The sequence below is a fragment of the Python bivittatus genome, unplaced genomic scaffold, assembly GCF_059951505.1.
Source record: "Python bivittatus isolate LINGU-HERP-01145 unplaced genomic scaffold, Pbiv_v1 ctg000020_np1212, whole genome shotgun sequence".
Classification (NCBI taxonomy): domain Eukaryota; kingdom Metazoa; phylum Chordata; class Lepidosauria; order Squamata; family Pythonidae; genus Python; species Python bivittatus.
In genome coordinates this window covers 8,429,812-8,445,216 of record NW_028277030.1, presented here as the reverse complement: position 1 = coordinate 8,445,216, position 15,405 = coordinate 8,429,812, and the positions used below count along the sequence as shown (strand labels likewise).

The 15,405-nt window shown below is 36.5% G+C and overlaps 1 protein-coding gene across 1 annotated transcript in view; it reads right to left on the bottom strand.

The window, feature by feature from the left end:
* ACTR2 (actin related protein 2) overlaps nucleotides 1-12,468 on the bottom strand; it is a 33,217-nt gene extending 20,749 nt beyond the window's left edge. Inside the window, exons 1-3 of the mRNA XM_007429831.4 lie at nucleotides 12,308-12,468; nucleotides 6,536-6,646; nucleotides 183-398 (exon numbers count right to left, since the gene is read on the bottom strand). Of these exons, the coding sequence (XP_007429893.1) occupies nucleotides 183-398; nucleotides 6,536-6,646; nucleotides 12,308-12,355 (375 nt within the window). The 5' untranslated portion in view covers nucleotides 12,356-12,468. The remainder of the gene's footprint in view (nucleotides 1-182; nucleotides 399-6,535; nucleotides 6,647-12,307) is intronic.
* Nucleotides 12,469-15,405: the final 2,937 nt, after the last annotated feature.

The window sequence follows — 15,405 nt, the reverse complement described above, 5'->3', positions numbered from 1 at the left end:
AATAGTTTCTGAATACAGATCTAATCTGATCTTGGATAAAATGTCAACTTGGTTCTTATTCATCAAAACTAAATAAAAATTATCCTAAAGAACAATGAGTAAGCTGAGTAGTGCTGCTTTCCATTTGGAAAAACTGATTCCAGGTTGGATAGCATGATGTTAAAAAAAAAAAAGGCACCTACCTCCACAATCTTTTCTCTGTTCTTTGTTGGATTCATAGGAGGTTCTGTCAGAAGTATTTTACAGTTTTTTGTATCGATGTTGAGTTTTTCTGGTCCAAAGGTGTAGTCCCAAAGATGTTTCATATCATCCCAGTTTCGGACAATGCCATTCTCCATGGGGTAATTAACTTCCAGCATTGATCTCAGCTCACTTGCTTCATCACCAACCATAAGATCCTACAAGTTGCAAATGGATACTAATAACTTGTTATTTTCTAGAAACTTTTATTGAATCCTTTTTTTAAAAAAAGAACCCATAAAAAAGAAATGGCTTTTCTAGTTATCCTTTATGATACAATATTTGAGGGGGAGAAATTGATTTACTGTATATACTCAACTGAAAAGCATAGAAAGACATTAATAATGAAAAAATACAACACCTCCCACTCTTTAAATAGTTATGTGCATATACATTTCATGGATTTGGTTCATTTTCATGCAGATAAGTTTATGTCACCTGAGACTGATTTTAAATAATGTTAACATTATATACCAACTACCATTGAAGCCTCAGGGATATTAGGGATCCTAAAGTTTCCTACCTTTGACATTACTTTATCATAAATACATACATAAGATCTTGAAAATCTACACAAGAAGAATAGGTGAATTTAGCAGAATAAATTTTCCATGCATGTTTCATGTTTCTGTGCACATTACTAAATGGGAATAACGAGTGCTGCATAAGCATAGAGAACAAGTAGCAAAAGCAAATAAGGGACTGCAAATTTCACACTGATTAGGAAAAAAAATGGATGTTTTATATTAGTCTACAGCAACAAATTGACTTCTGAGAGCCATTTATTCCAAACCTGGGTTACTGTTCTCCTGCACAAAAATATGAACTTCACTCCTAAACCTTAATTTAAATACTTTTAAAATCATTCAGGTGTCCTGTCATTATCATAAAAATTACACAAAATACTTTGTTCTGTAAAATAATGAAGCCCCATTGGCTTTTCTTTTTTTTTTTTTGTAATACAAGAATACAAGATTATTTTTAAGTCTATGTCCCATCCCATCATTATCCTAATTAATATGATATTAAAAAGAAACATATTTAAAAAGGAAGAATGTTAAATTTGGCTTCAGGCTTTGAAGTTAATATTCCCCATAAATGGAGCTGCAAACAGGATTGCTTGCTATTCATCAAATATTTTCTAACAAAAAATAAAGAACTAACCTTCAGTGACTAAACAACACAATGTCTGAGTCATTGTGGTAATCCTAAAGACTGATGATACACAGAACTGTCAATTAGCTTTTAGCAATGTAGTTTACTTAGGGCTGTTCAAGCCAAATGAACTCTTTTTAACAGGACTGTAACAATTAGTTTATTGTAAAAATGTGGAATACAGCCCTTTCTAATTCAAGACAATTCACACTATAATAGATTTAAGCTTCATTTTAGTCGTAACTAAACAGCCTGTTAAAAATCATTCATGAATTCAAGCAAAATTGCTTATGTTTCAAAAATAAACCATATTGGACTCAAAAATGTTCATCATCACTGCACTAGTTCTATAACACTGCTTTAATATATTAATGTTTCACCATATACAACACTCGTTCACTTAACACAAGCTTTTAGTGCATGCTTCAGACATGATTTGCTTAAAACTGAATTTCAGAAGCATGAAGAAAACTTTACTGAATTGTGCATTCAATTTAAAAAGGTGTAAGAATCACCTACGTGGGAACATAACAATATAGAACATACTTAGGGTAGGTTCACACACATAAGCCAACTGCTTTTCCAATCCTCTTATAAGAATTTCTGGTCATCTTTGGAAATAGGACTTTATAGAAAAGTACATGCATGTTTACTTTTGTTTTTACACAAAACTGTAATTTTGATAGCTACGTTTTAAGGAACTGGTCTGTCACTGACATTGCACTAATAAATTCATTTATGAATAAATATACCTATTTCACTAACGTGAAACCCTGATATGATCTAGGCATGAAGATTACAATAGAAGACTTTATGACGAAAAAAGAAAGGCTAGTTTCTATGTGTGAACTACCCTACTTGTTCTAATGATCCCACAGAATAGGTCTTGCCCATACAGTAAGTAATATGGGGCATTTTCTGTATGTTTCATTTTTGTTGAGTTCAATAAGTGGTTTCTAGCATAGGTACTAAACACATACAGACCTGTAGATGCCTTGCATCTGCAGTTAACTACAAATATCTACAAGAATTTGATGTACTAGCTACCAAATCAAAATGATGAAGAAGGATTAAAACAGGAATGTATTCAAAACATAAAAGTAGACAGGACAAGGGGAAAAAAGCACACAAAGAGAGAGAGAAAGAGAGAAAGGCTACAAGTCCCATGAAGCAAAAGAGTGGATGATTGCACAGGGGCGCCTCACTTACCATCTTTTTGTTATTCTACTTCAACAGGTCAAGAAAGATGAAGAAAAGGCAGAAGCAAGAAAATCAGAAGAGGCCCTGGTGAAACCTTTATCCAAATTATTTCAAGTATACATAACAGAAATAAAGCAGAAAAACAGATGCAGAGATAGGTGGAAATGCTTTGAATATAGCATCCTTCAGGGTGACAGGAAGGCTACTGTTAAAAAAACCCAAACCAAACCAAACACAAAAATAGCTCCAAGAAAAAGTTATTTCCATGCACACAGTGGCTGATGCTTTTACCAATAATGCTCTGCAGATATCCTCATGTATCAGCAAATTTGCTAAGAATGAGCCTTCCCATGCTAATCTCAGTGAAATTCAACTTTAACTAAGTAAATCTATTTATATCCTTCCCCCAGGGACTGACAATAAATTTAGCATATTCAATAACTTGATTGCTCTGCATAAGATTCTAAATGTGAACATATTTTGACAGACAACCAAATAAGAAACTAGCATTTTCAGCTGCCATTTACCCTCCAATCTAAGAATCCTGACTCATATCATTGAGGAAAACTGTATACTTTGAATATATTAAGATTGGTTTCTATATTTCAACATACTTCAAGAAAAAAACCACCACCATTTCTGCCAGAAAGAAGTCCAGAGTATAGGTAATATCGAGCTCTAGTTTAGTAAAAGTGGTTTATTCTAATTTAGAATAAGCCAGTTTTACTAAATAGCTTGACAAATGTTTAGGAATACAAAAAAGGCAGACTGTAATTTCTTTAAAAGTGTTGAGATCTCTTATCTGGGATGCCTTTCAATAGCCTTGGCAAGTCCCCTGAAAGTTTTCTATTTTAATTTTTTAGTATATTGTAAAAACCTGATATTCAAAATATATGACAAGGACATCACCATAGTTACAGGCTTCATGAATAAAATGTCACATTGCTCTAAAAATAGATTATACCCTGACTTGGTAAAAAAAGTGCCCCAATTTGCACTTATATTAGCGATAACACCAATCATTTCTGAATATGCTAACATACTTATAACCTATAATTGTATATGAATTCCTATCCTTCTATTCATATCAATACTTTATTTCATTTCACTTTTTCATATTAGCTTCTAGCCTCCAAGAAACACCAAAGTTTTAAAAGCTACTGCCATGAATTATATGTAAAAACATATTTTAATATTTTTTCTGGCATATGTTTTATAACTTATATGCATATTTGAGTTGAGGAAAAATATTTGTATTTTAAACAAAGAAAATAAGTGATGTGTGATATAAAAATAAGTCTAGAATATCTATTCTTTAGAATATGTTTAAACAGACTTAGTACATTTAGTTAAGAATGAATTACATACAATGATTCAAAACAATATCCTTGTTTATATTTATTAACTTGTGCACAGGCTTTAGGAGGTTATAAACTTTTCTCTTTATAGGGTCTTTGGGCTGAAAACTAATTGTTGCCAAGAAAATTGGGCAAGTTGTGCAGGACTGACCCCGTAAAATTCAAATATTTAACTGATCCCAAAGACAGCAGGCAAAGGCAGACAATATTGGTAGACTTTTTTCCATTGCTTTCTTCTTCAATTTTTGTACAAGAATCATACTTCAACAATTTTGCCTCAGCTGCTCTTAAAAATCACTTAAGACTACTGCAGCCTTTCTGATATAAAATTACAAAAGTGTTACTTTTGATGTTTGATCCTGAAGGACATTCTACTCACAACATAATTCGCTAGCCAAGTACAGCACACACACACATGCTGAGACTGCTAATAAGTGAGGTACTTAATTAACCTGAAGTTCCACTAACATACAAACCTGAGGACCTACAAGTGCTATAAAATTTACTTAGACAGCTTTCAGGTGTAAGTGCTTAATTAAAGTGAGATAAATGAGATTTTAATGTCTGAAATATTTGTAATTTTTAACAGCCTTATAAACATGTGTTTTTAATCATTATCTGCCTTGGGACCTCCAAAGTCTTAAGAACAAATTTATTAAGCACAGCAATACATTTATTTAATCCTAAGCAATAATATAGGAAAATCCAGTTGAACTGTGTTGCCACAATTTCTTTGCTGACAATCTTCTGCTCAACTATTTTCATCATCTATCTTTGGGAAAGGTTTGTAAGAAGCCTACATCTGACAGTCCTAATCTAATGCTGCACAAACTACCACACACAATTGTTAGAAAGTGGTAAGACTTTTTAAAAAATATTAAAAGTTTGTAAGGTAGTCTTGTAGTTTGTAAGGTAGTCAAAGCATGGAACATCCTTGCTCTTCTATGTTTGTTGTGTTCTTTATTTCCAAACCCACTTGCCTATTTCAGGGATGAGTAGAAAAGAGAACTGTTCATTAGACTGTCTCTAAGATGCTGTAAGGGAGCCAAAAAAGGAGCATGAACACACATCTAAACACAAAATAGCATACCAGACAGGAAGAAAACACAAGCTTCTAGATAGCGAGAGAATGGGACAAATTATTTATGACAAAAAAGACTTCTATCACTGTGTTTTCCTTTTTTATGCTACTAAAAGCAAAGGATTGCAATGGCTACACTGTTAAGAGTATAAACTGGCCAGAAACCAGCCTAATTAATTAAATAGCAAATTTTAAAGTACCATCCCCAACTGCTTAGAATGGGCTTAGTATTATGCTGTTTTTAGAATGCAAGAGGAATTCCAGATTTGAGCCTGCTTATGCACTCAAATGCCCTGTTGTTGAGGCTGTCTGACCCCATCAGGGACTTATGTGCTAGCTGAAAGGCAAACCAAGCACTGCAGATTCAATCAGGACCTCTATCCAGATACAGCAATATGTTTCATCATAGCCTCTTTTTAAACAACCGGCTACCTCCCCTCCAACTGTACACTTGTCTTGCTCAAGTCCCCCACCATACCTTAACAGTCCCAATTTGCAATCCTGAGTAGACCATCTTCACTATGCTTTCTGGGGAGATTTCAAGGTACTCCCCTCACATGTACATCTTGATAGTAAGATAAAACCATTATTTTTTAATTTTAGGGAATGACTTGGGGTGAGTGCATCCAATTCAAATGGGCAGCCATCAGGAAGCCCTGCTGGAGGAGGAACATATTGCCTACCACAGAATAATTGATTTCTGCTTTATAGAGGGTCAGAACATGGAATAAAGATAACATACAAAAGTTTCTCCTGATGTTCATGGAGAAGCAAAAAAAAAAAAAAAAAAATCAATTTTAGCCCAGAACGAGATCAGAGGCTTCACAATATAGAGACAGGTACAGAGCACACAGGTCAAGAGAAGCTTGGAGAAGGAAATGTTGTGCATTGCTTCAATCTATTCAGCTAATTTCTCATTCCTATGGGTTACTCTATTGGTCAAGGCTAACAATTGGAGGGTGAGATATTCTCTTATGGACCTCTCTCTCACAGAACAAAGTGAAAGAAGGTACAGAACCTAAACTATTTATTTATTTAGGCTCATAGACAAACTCTAATTCTCTTACTCTTATTTACTTAAAGAGGAATAGGAGGTTGTTGCTTTTGCCATATTGTTCAAAGCAGAATACATTCCATGAACGTAATTCATAGGGCAACATGTAGGAATGGAGCTCAGGGTATACCTTATGAAGAAAAATGAGGGAGCTAATATTGGTGAAAGATTTCATGAGGGTACATAAATAAACAATACCGTGGGACTTTTCTTCTTTTTCACTCAAGTGAAATAACAAGTTACTAGAGGAAAGGAGCCTCCCCTCCTACAGACCCAGCAAAAAATGCCACATCCTGTATTTCTTCTACCAATATGCCAGCACTTTTTGCAAATTAATAACTTTGGTGAATTACTTGATCATCACATAATGTCTCAGAAGCAATTATTCTGAGGAAGGGAGAAACATCCCAAATTACCATGCAAGGAATCCAGTTTCTTAAGTATTACCTTGATTTCAATGTTTCCCACTTTGGCAGTTGAACGAATAATTGGTCTTCCAACCAATGCAGGGAAGATATGTTCTGGAAAATTGGATCCTGCATATCCACATTTCACAAACTATAAAGGAAAAAAACCTTCATGTTAGTGTGCTGATATACATGTTTGTAATAGTTTCTTACTGTTATTCTATAATTTTTATCAAACACTTTAAGACCACCAAATGTATCATTTCATAACTTTTGAAAATAACCTCTTCTGCACTCATATTGCTTAGTTTCATAGGAAATAAGCTGAAATTATGAAAACACGCACACACACTACAGGCTACACATGGTTAGGCATACCGAAGTCATTATTTAAACTAAATTATATTTAAATCTCTCTAGATTTTACATTTATGCCAATAAAAGACCATATATAGTCAAAGAAAGATCAGCAAATTTCTATTATTCTAGCCACTGGTAGTGACCACGCTAAAACTGCAAGGTTTTCCAATATTTAGAAATCTAGTGGGGTATCATACTGTTGGTATGCAGACAAGAGTACAAATCTGCAATCTTGGCTATCATTAAAAAGTTTAGATATACAAAGAGGCTTAAAGACAGGTCTCCTTAATTTGCAAAATTTATGCAGATTAACACATCAGGTATTTTATGCCAGTAACACTCCTAGATACAGATGTAGAAAATTATGTCAAAAGTTCAAAAGCTGAATTTGATTTACAGCACTGTACCCACTGAGAGAGGCCTGCTGAGCAAGGTTCCCATATTCCTTACCTGCTGGTGCATAATAAGAATAATAACCCTCATAAAGGGCATGTATTTCATAGAAAAATACAATGGCTGGAAAGGATCATGGAAATCACCTAGTCCAACTTACTGCACAGTGCAAGAATCCACTACTGCAGCATCCCTGATAGATGGCCATCTAGCCTCTGTTTAAACACCTCCAGAGAGAGAGAATCCATCATTTTCCAAAGTATCCTGTTCTACTGTTAAGCAGTTCTTACTGTTACAGAAGTCTTCTTGATAGCCAACTAAAAACTACTTCCCTGTAATGCAATTCTGTCTGTTTTCTATATAAACTCCTTCAGATATTGGAAGACATGTTTCCCTGAAGTTCTCTTTTCCAGCCTAACCATACCCAACACCCCCACTTCATAATTTTTTTGTAATTTTTTTCTTCCATGCTACTTTTCATCTTGATTGCTCTTCTCTGGACACACTGCAGTTTGTCAGTATCTTGTCTAAGGTGTGGTGCTCAGAACTGGATACAATATTCTACATGTGGTCTGACCAATGGAGAACAGAAAGGTATGATGACTTGATCTTGACACTACACCCTCTCGTTTAGCAACTGCAATTCATTCCCTAAATTGGAAGTGAAATGCTCACTAAGCAAAATGGTCACTAAGCAAACCAAGTGACTGAGATATGCTGCAAAGATCACTGGTTGCTGCCGTCTCATTTAGATAAAGTTCTCTCATGCAGCAACACCACCGTTACTCTCACTCTGGCATGTGTTGTTGTCAGGTGTAGAAATCTGGTTGTAAGTGCACCAATGATTGGAAAATGATTCTTTAAAAAATTAATATTACTCATATTTGCAAATAGTCACCAAACAAGGTAGTCACTAAACAAGGAGTGGCTGTAGACTTCTGCTATTGCAATGTAGGACTGAATTTCCTTTTTTTTTTTTTTGCAGTTGTATCCCAAAGTTGACTCATGTTATCTTGTAACCAAGATATCCAATCCCTTTCTGTATGTACTACTCCCTAGTATAGTTTCCCGCACATCCTATACTTATGCCTTTGACTTTTCCTACCCAAAAGGAGGACTCTGTATTTGTCTCAACTGAAAGTCTATGTAAAGCAAGACAGAGATAATGTTGGCAAAGAAGTGCAAGAATCATTAACAAATAAAAGAGACAGTAAATAACATCACAGCCTTGGGAAAGGTGCGAGTATGAAAAAGAGATTCAAACTAGCCCTGCTTTGATTCTATGTGGCATACAGGGGGCAGAAAGAAATCATGGCAGGCTTTCAAAATTTCAAGACTCACATTGATGGTATTACCTAGTTGGGCAATGAAATGTCTGCAAGCAAACAACCAAGCTCAAAGAGCACCAAGAACTCCACATTTCAAGATTCTGTTATTATTCCCTACAACAACAGTTCCAATAGTCCTTGTGATGTCTATTTCCTAACCTAGCTTATCTCAGAGCTGACAGTCTGTAAGCCTAAGTAAATAAAATAAAGCTCATCTTACTAGTTTCTGTCCATTGCTCCAGCTTAACACCTCCTGAATTTTGATACTGTTCTGCTATCCACCTTCATCTTTGTGTCATCTGCAAATTTATTTTTCACCTCTCATCCATGATTTATAATGAAACTGAATAGTGTGAAGCCTAAAAGGGAGCCCTTCAGTATGCCACTCAACATATCACACAGGGCTAAAATAAATATATTTTAGAACACACTAAAATATATTTCGGGAGTATGATTATTCAATCAGTTCTGTATCCACTTTATGGAAAATGCAGTAGATGTCCTGACCTGATCAGGATCTGAATAGGGAAAAACCAAAGCAAGATGGAGTAGCTGTTAATTCAAAAGCCACTGATTCCAGGACTATATCATCCAAAACTATACTATATTTGACCCTTGATGAGGTTCTACTTTCCCAGACACAGCAGGCTGCCAATCTGGAGGTCCTCCTGGACTTGCATCTCCTGCTAGAGGAGCAGGCAGAGGCCATTGCTAGGTGTTCTTTATTCAGCTTTAGCCGGTATGTCAGTTGTGACCTTACCTGAAAGAGGATGCACTGAAGACAGTCATTCACACCCTTATCATATTAGTGGATCTGGGAACCACTAATCCAAAGTGTCTTGTGGAGATTTATCTTTAATATGCTGGCCTTTACCCAGATGATTACAGCATCCAGCCAGTGATCAGACACGACTAAACTTCAAGATAGTGAGAAACAGAACTGGGCTGAGTGTGATAAGGTAGAGCACACTGACAGGTGACACAAGAATAAACTGTTGTTTAAATAAAGGGTGAAACCTAAATAGAATGAAATACAGAATAAACCTCTTTACAAATCTTTTATAACACTTTAGAAAAATCTATCATGTTTATACTTTCTTCTACACTCAATGTGGTTTTAACAGTGTGCTTCCTTTCTTGGTAAATCATCAAGTAGTAAAGGTGATGCAATTACTCTCTGTTAAAAAAAAATACTCAGTGTTAAACACTACTGCTATTAAGGATCATACCCTAGAGTAATTATTCACAGTAGTTTCTCCTGAAAGAAATTACAGACTGACATTTCTCTAGATAGAAAGCCAAATCCAAGATCTGAAGCATTACTATTAGTCTTGAGATATTACACCTAGTAATATCTCCCAGCTAATATTAGTAACATTGCAGTTTATTACATACATTGTGGATGTACACTTTTAGCTAGTATCTGTCAGGTTCAGCCCAAGAATCACACAAGAGTCCGGAAATCAGCTCAGTTTCTTTATTAGCTTGCACCTAAGAGACAGAATCTCACCAGACTAACTCTAAACCCCCAACAACAGCAACTATAACCATTATGCCCTTAGGGAGGGGCCAGTCTCTTCCTCTTGACTTTCACACAGTCCAGCTGGGGGCTGAGGAAATGCTTTCCTTGGAATGTCTCTCCCCCTTCTCTGTAACCTTGAAGCTCCATTCCTGAATCCTCCCCGCTCATGCTTTCCATCACAGTATCCCACAACAGTTATATTCAGACTATAGTCATTTATTTTAATTATGGACTATTTTAATTATGGATAATTCCCATAATCTTTCCTTACACAATGCGGGAGAAGGTTTATCTATGTGGTTGCTAAGATTCTCCACCAACTTGATGTCACATAATCAATCAATCAATCAATCAATCAATCAAATCCAAATGAATTCCCATAAAAACATTTTCAATTTGCGTTGTAGAAGATTCTATTTGTAGACTCTATTTAAAGACTTTGTAAACAGTAAAATATGCACAATGAAAAATTAACACAATATACAATAATTACTGGACTGTTAGAAGACATTTAAACCTTTTTATACTTCAACTGCAAATCAAGTATCCTGTGTGTATGTTGCTGCGATATTAAGCAAGCTTGACTGATGCAAACTTTAAAAACATTTAAAATCAGAAACATTAAACAAATATTAATTCAAATATGTCAACCTTGGTTAATTTTTTCAAATGGCCCCTATTTATTATTCAAATTAACTTATTAAACAAAATGCATTTGGCTTGGCATAAAATCTGTATCAATGTTGAATATCCCTATTTCTCATATGCAAAGCAAAACCATAAACTATTCATACACTCTGTTCCAGCACATCTCAGTGCAATTAGAATCTCCTCAAATCAATAGTATCATCAATAAATGCATTCAATAGAAAAAAATGGAAACTGCTTTTTAAAGACTATGCTGATCTTTTAGAAGAATGAACAAAACCTTTAAAAATGCCAACCTAACAGGAAGGTTTCAGAAAAGGCAAAGATCAGACAGGTGATATAAGGTGTCTAATAGAAAAAGCAACATATATTGCAAGAATTAAAGAATCAGTCCTGGATGAAACAAAAACTGTGATTATCAGCAACAAAAATTCACATATTCTGGACACGTGACACAAGTACACATACCAGAAAAAAGCTACTCTGCTTGGCAAGGTTGAAAGAAGTAGAAGGGGAAGATAAGAGGTAAGATAGATGGAAAGGACCTAAGAAATGAAAGGACTGTCCTTAAAAGAGCAACAGGTTATTGCTGGAGGTAGATCAAGATGGCAAGGATTTGTCCAGGGAATGAATCCAATTCAATGGCACCTACCTAACAAAAACCAGCTCTTGTGCTGAAGTGGGGATTAACTTAAATGTGCTACTTCATTTATTTATGGGGTATTTGCATATATGTTTAAAGCCCCTTTATTTTTGAGCATACTTTTAACTGGGACTTTTGGTACTTTCCTTGTCTTTTGACTGTTCATTGTTTCGAATGAAAAGCCTTGAAAACCACACTCATGAAACTTCGTTTGAATATCTGGCTACAAAATTTGGAGGTGGGGCGAAGAAGCCGTCATGCAACAGACAGGGTTTTTTTTCCTTTCCCCAAGCCAAGTCCTAGCAATGCAGAGCTCTATTGCGACTTCCGGTGCATTTAAAACAGTCCTGCACCAGCATTTGAATGAACGAGAAAGATTAAACCATATCACACACACAGGAAACCGTTCAGGGTTCAGCAGGAAGGAAAGGCGCAACGGCGAGGTTATAGGCAGAGCTAACTGTGCGGAAGGGCTGAAATATGTATAAAAATAATAACCGGGATTCCAGGGGCTGACGATAAAAAAGTAGAAAAGGAGGGAGAGCGAATGAATCCTTCACGTCCCTTGGCTGGCCAGAGGGAACGGAAGCAAAACCAAACGCGCCCCCGCATCTTCTGGGCGGCAGGACGCGAATGAGAAGCCGGGAGCCCAGAGCCCTTTGGGGGGAAATCATGGGGGGTTCACGCGTCTTTCTTCCCCAGCTGAGAAACCATTCCTACGGAAAGGTGTCGAGTTTTTCTGCCAGCGCCCTGAAAGGGCTGCAGCTTCCTTGAGAGGGAGCTCACGAGGCGCATCCCAACCTCCGTCCGGCCAGGAGGGCACATCCGTGTGCTGCTGCCGCCATGCCCGTGAGGGTCTCCCCACCCACCTTCTACCAAAACCGGCCATCCCGAAAAGCCCAGCCGTCCTTTCCTTACCCCAGTGCCGTTGTCGCAGACGACTACTTTCCTGCCGAGCGCGTCCATCTTCCTTCCTCGCCGACCGAGAGAATGACTGAACTGAATGACAGCGGATGCCCCGTCCCCGCCCGCAGCTCCACCAGGCCTTCGCTAGCTCTCGCAGCCCGGAAGGGAAGCAAAAGGAAACAGGCGCCGACCACGCCCGGCCATGACCCGCCTCCGCCATTCGCCCCAGACGCGCCGTGGCCCGCCGTCGTCCGCCCGCCCGCTCACTCCGCCATGACTGACAGGCTCAGGGGCGTCCAATCAGAGCCGCGGTCTTCCCCGGGCGTCCATATTTGTGTCGACCGTTCGCCTGCCGGAGTTTCTTCTGTGGATCTCGCGGTTGCTTCTCCCTTCCATTTGGCTGTTGCCATGGCAGCGGCGCGGGAACCTGGGCCTTTTTCTAAAGCGGTTGCTGCTTTAGGGAACTGTAGTGGCTGATGGCTCGCACGAAGCTATGGCAGGTGATGGCAGAGCTCGAGATTAAGATTAGTTGCTACTATCATCATCATCCTGTTTGGACTTCTGTGACACCAATCCCTCTGATGCTACCCTTGAAAAGTGTCTGGAAGTTACAGTGGCTTTTCCTCACCTCTTAATAAAAGTCCTTGAGCTGGCAGAAAGCTATACCAGCATAACGTTTTGCTCCCCCGGCAGATCTTTTCCTGACGTAGCCAGGGAGCCAGCAAATGGTACTGCCTTTGTTTACAAAGTACAGGCCACGTTAAGAATAGAGATTGGTGTATTACCTAGCTTTATTTCCCTCTTCTCCCACCAAACACCACTAGCTGGTTGGAAAACATCCACTAAATCTCTCCCCTTAAGTAAGAGGGGGCTGTGTTGGGGGAGGAGGTGAGTTCTGACAGACTGCTAGGCCAGTGGGTCCAAATCTGGCTTGGGGCAAGTGTTTTATGTTCAAAGGGGTATTGGCTGATTGTAAGGCTTTGTTTGGACAGGAAAGTAGATGGGGAGTCCTAGTCCTCTTTGCATCTTGGAGAATTTTATTTTTAACCCTTGGTTTCTTCCCCTGCCATATAAATCTGAATATATCTTTTTGCCATTGCTTAAAAGATGGATCATTTCTCAAAACTGGTATTGTTTGAAATAAAAATACCAATCTAGGTAGTACATTTATTTTTACCACAGAAATTCTTCCCAACAATGATAATTGTAACTTTTCCCATTTTAACGTAATCTGTTAATTTCATTCCATACTTTAATATAATTATTTTGAAATAACATACAGTGTTCATATTAGTCATGGTAATATCTAGATAGTTTACTTTTTTCCTCAATCTGAAAACAGTTTTTACAATCAATTCTTTTTGAACTTCTATCCTCATATTTTTTGTTAACATCTTTGTTTTCTCATTATTCATTTTAAATCCAGCCAATGCACCAAATTCCTTTAGTTTTTCCATTAATGTTTCTATTCCTTCCATAGGATTTTCCAAATTTAAAACCAAGTCATCAACAAATGCTCTTAATTTATATACTTCTTTTTCCACCTTCACTTCAGTTAGTCTCTCGTCATGTCTTATGTCCCTGTTCCAAACTTCAAGGGCCAGAATTAACAGTGGTGAAAGCAGCCATCCTTCTTTTGTTTTTTTCTGTATTTCACAGGGTTTAGTCAATTCCCCATTAACTATAATTTGTGGCCCTTGTGAAATATATATTTTTTTCAGCCATGTAATAAAATTTTCATCAAAATCCATATCTTCTAAAATTTGAAACAGAAAACTCCAGTTCAAATTATCAAATGCTTTTTCCGCATCAAGGAATATCAACGCAGCTTGTTTTTCATAATACTGCTCCAAATAGTCTAATATGTTAAGAATATTTCTTATGTTATCCCTTAGTTGCATTTTAGACGAAAAGCCACATTGATCTTTATGAATAAAGTCTTGCAAGGCATTTTTCATCTTTTCAGCTAAGATCATTGTAAATATTTTAATCATTATTCAATAAAGATATTGGTAATTTTTCAGTAAGATCAGGTCTTGCCCTTCTTTAGGAATCAATGCTATCTTTGCACCTGCCCAACTATCCAGTATCCTTCCATTATCTAGAATAGAATTCATAATTTTCTGAAGAGGTTGTAACAATTCATCTTTGAAATGTTTATAATAGGAAGCCAGCAATCCATCTGGGCCAGGAGCTTTCCCTATTTTAATCTTTTTTGTAGTCTCACAGACTTCTCTTACTGTTATAGGTCCATTCATCATCTGCTTTTGTTTATCTGTTATCTTTGGTAAATTCTGTTTCTTTAAATGTTCATCCACTTTTGTTGGGGAGATTTCTTCTCCTTGATATAGTTTTGTATAGTACTGATGAAATATTCTTTGCATACTTACATTGTTTGTTACTGCAGTTTTCCCATTTTGTATTTTTAATATTGTTTTCTTCTCACTTTCCTTTCTCAGTTTACATGGCAACCGTTTCCCTAGTTTGTTTGCTGGGTCAAAGTTCTTCAGTTTTGCAAAGTTCATTTTTATTTCCATTTCTTTAATTGTTAACATAGAAAGCTGGCATTGTAAAATTTTAATTTGCTGTGAGACATTTTTCCTTCCTGGAGATCTCCTTAGTTCTTTCATCTTTATGTCCATTAAAATCATTTACATCTTCTCTTGTCTTTGTCTTTTCAATTTACTGTTTTGTTGTATAAATTGGCCTCTCATAAAATCTTTGCTGGCATCCCATACTGTCCTTATGTCAGTGTCTTTATTAAGATTATTCTGAAAAAATTATTTCAATTTCTTTTACAATCCTCTATTATTGATTTCTTTTGTAATAAAGTTTCATTTAGCATCGATCTATAAGTTCCAACTTTCCTCTTATATATTAAAGTCACTGGGTTATGATCTGAAAAAGTCTTTGGCACTTTATTAACACATGTAACAAGGTTTTTAGAAATCCAAAAGATACTTATTCTTGAGAAAAATTTGTGTCTCTCAGAAAAATAAGTATATTCTTTAGAATCACAATTTTTATATCTCCACATATCTGTAAGTTCAAAATTATCCATCATTTCAAAAAATTAGATTGTTTTAATTCCTTTCATAGAAATTCTATCT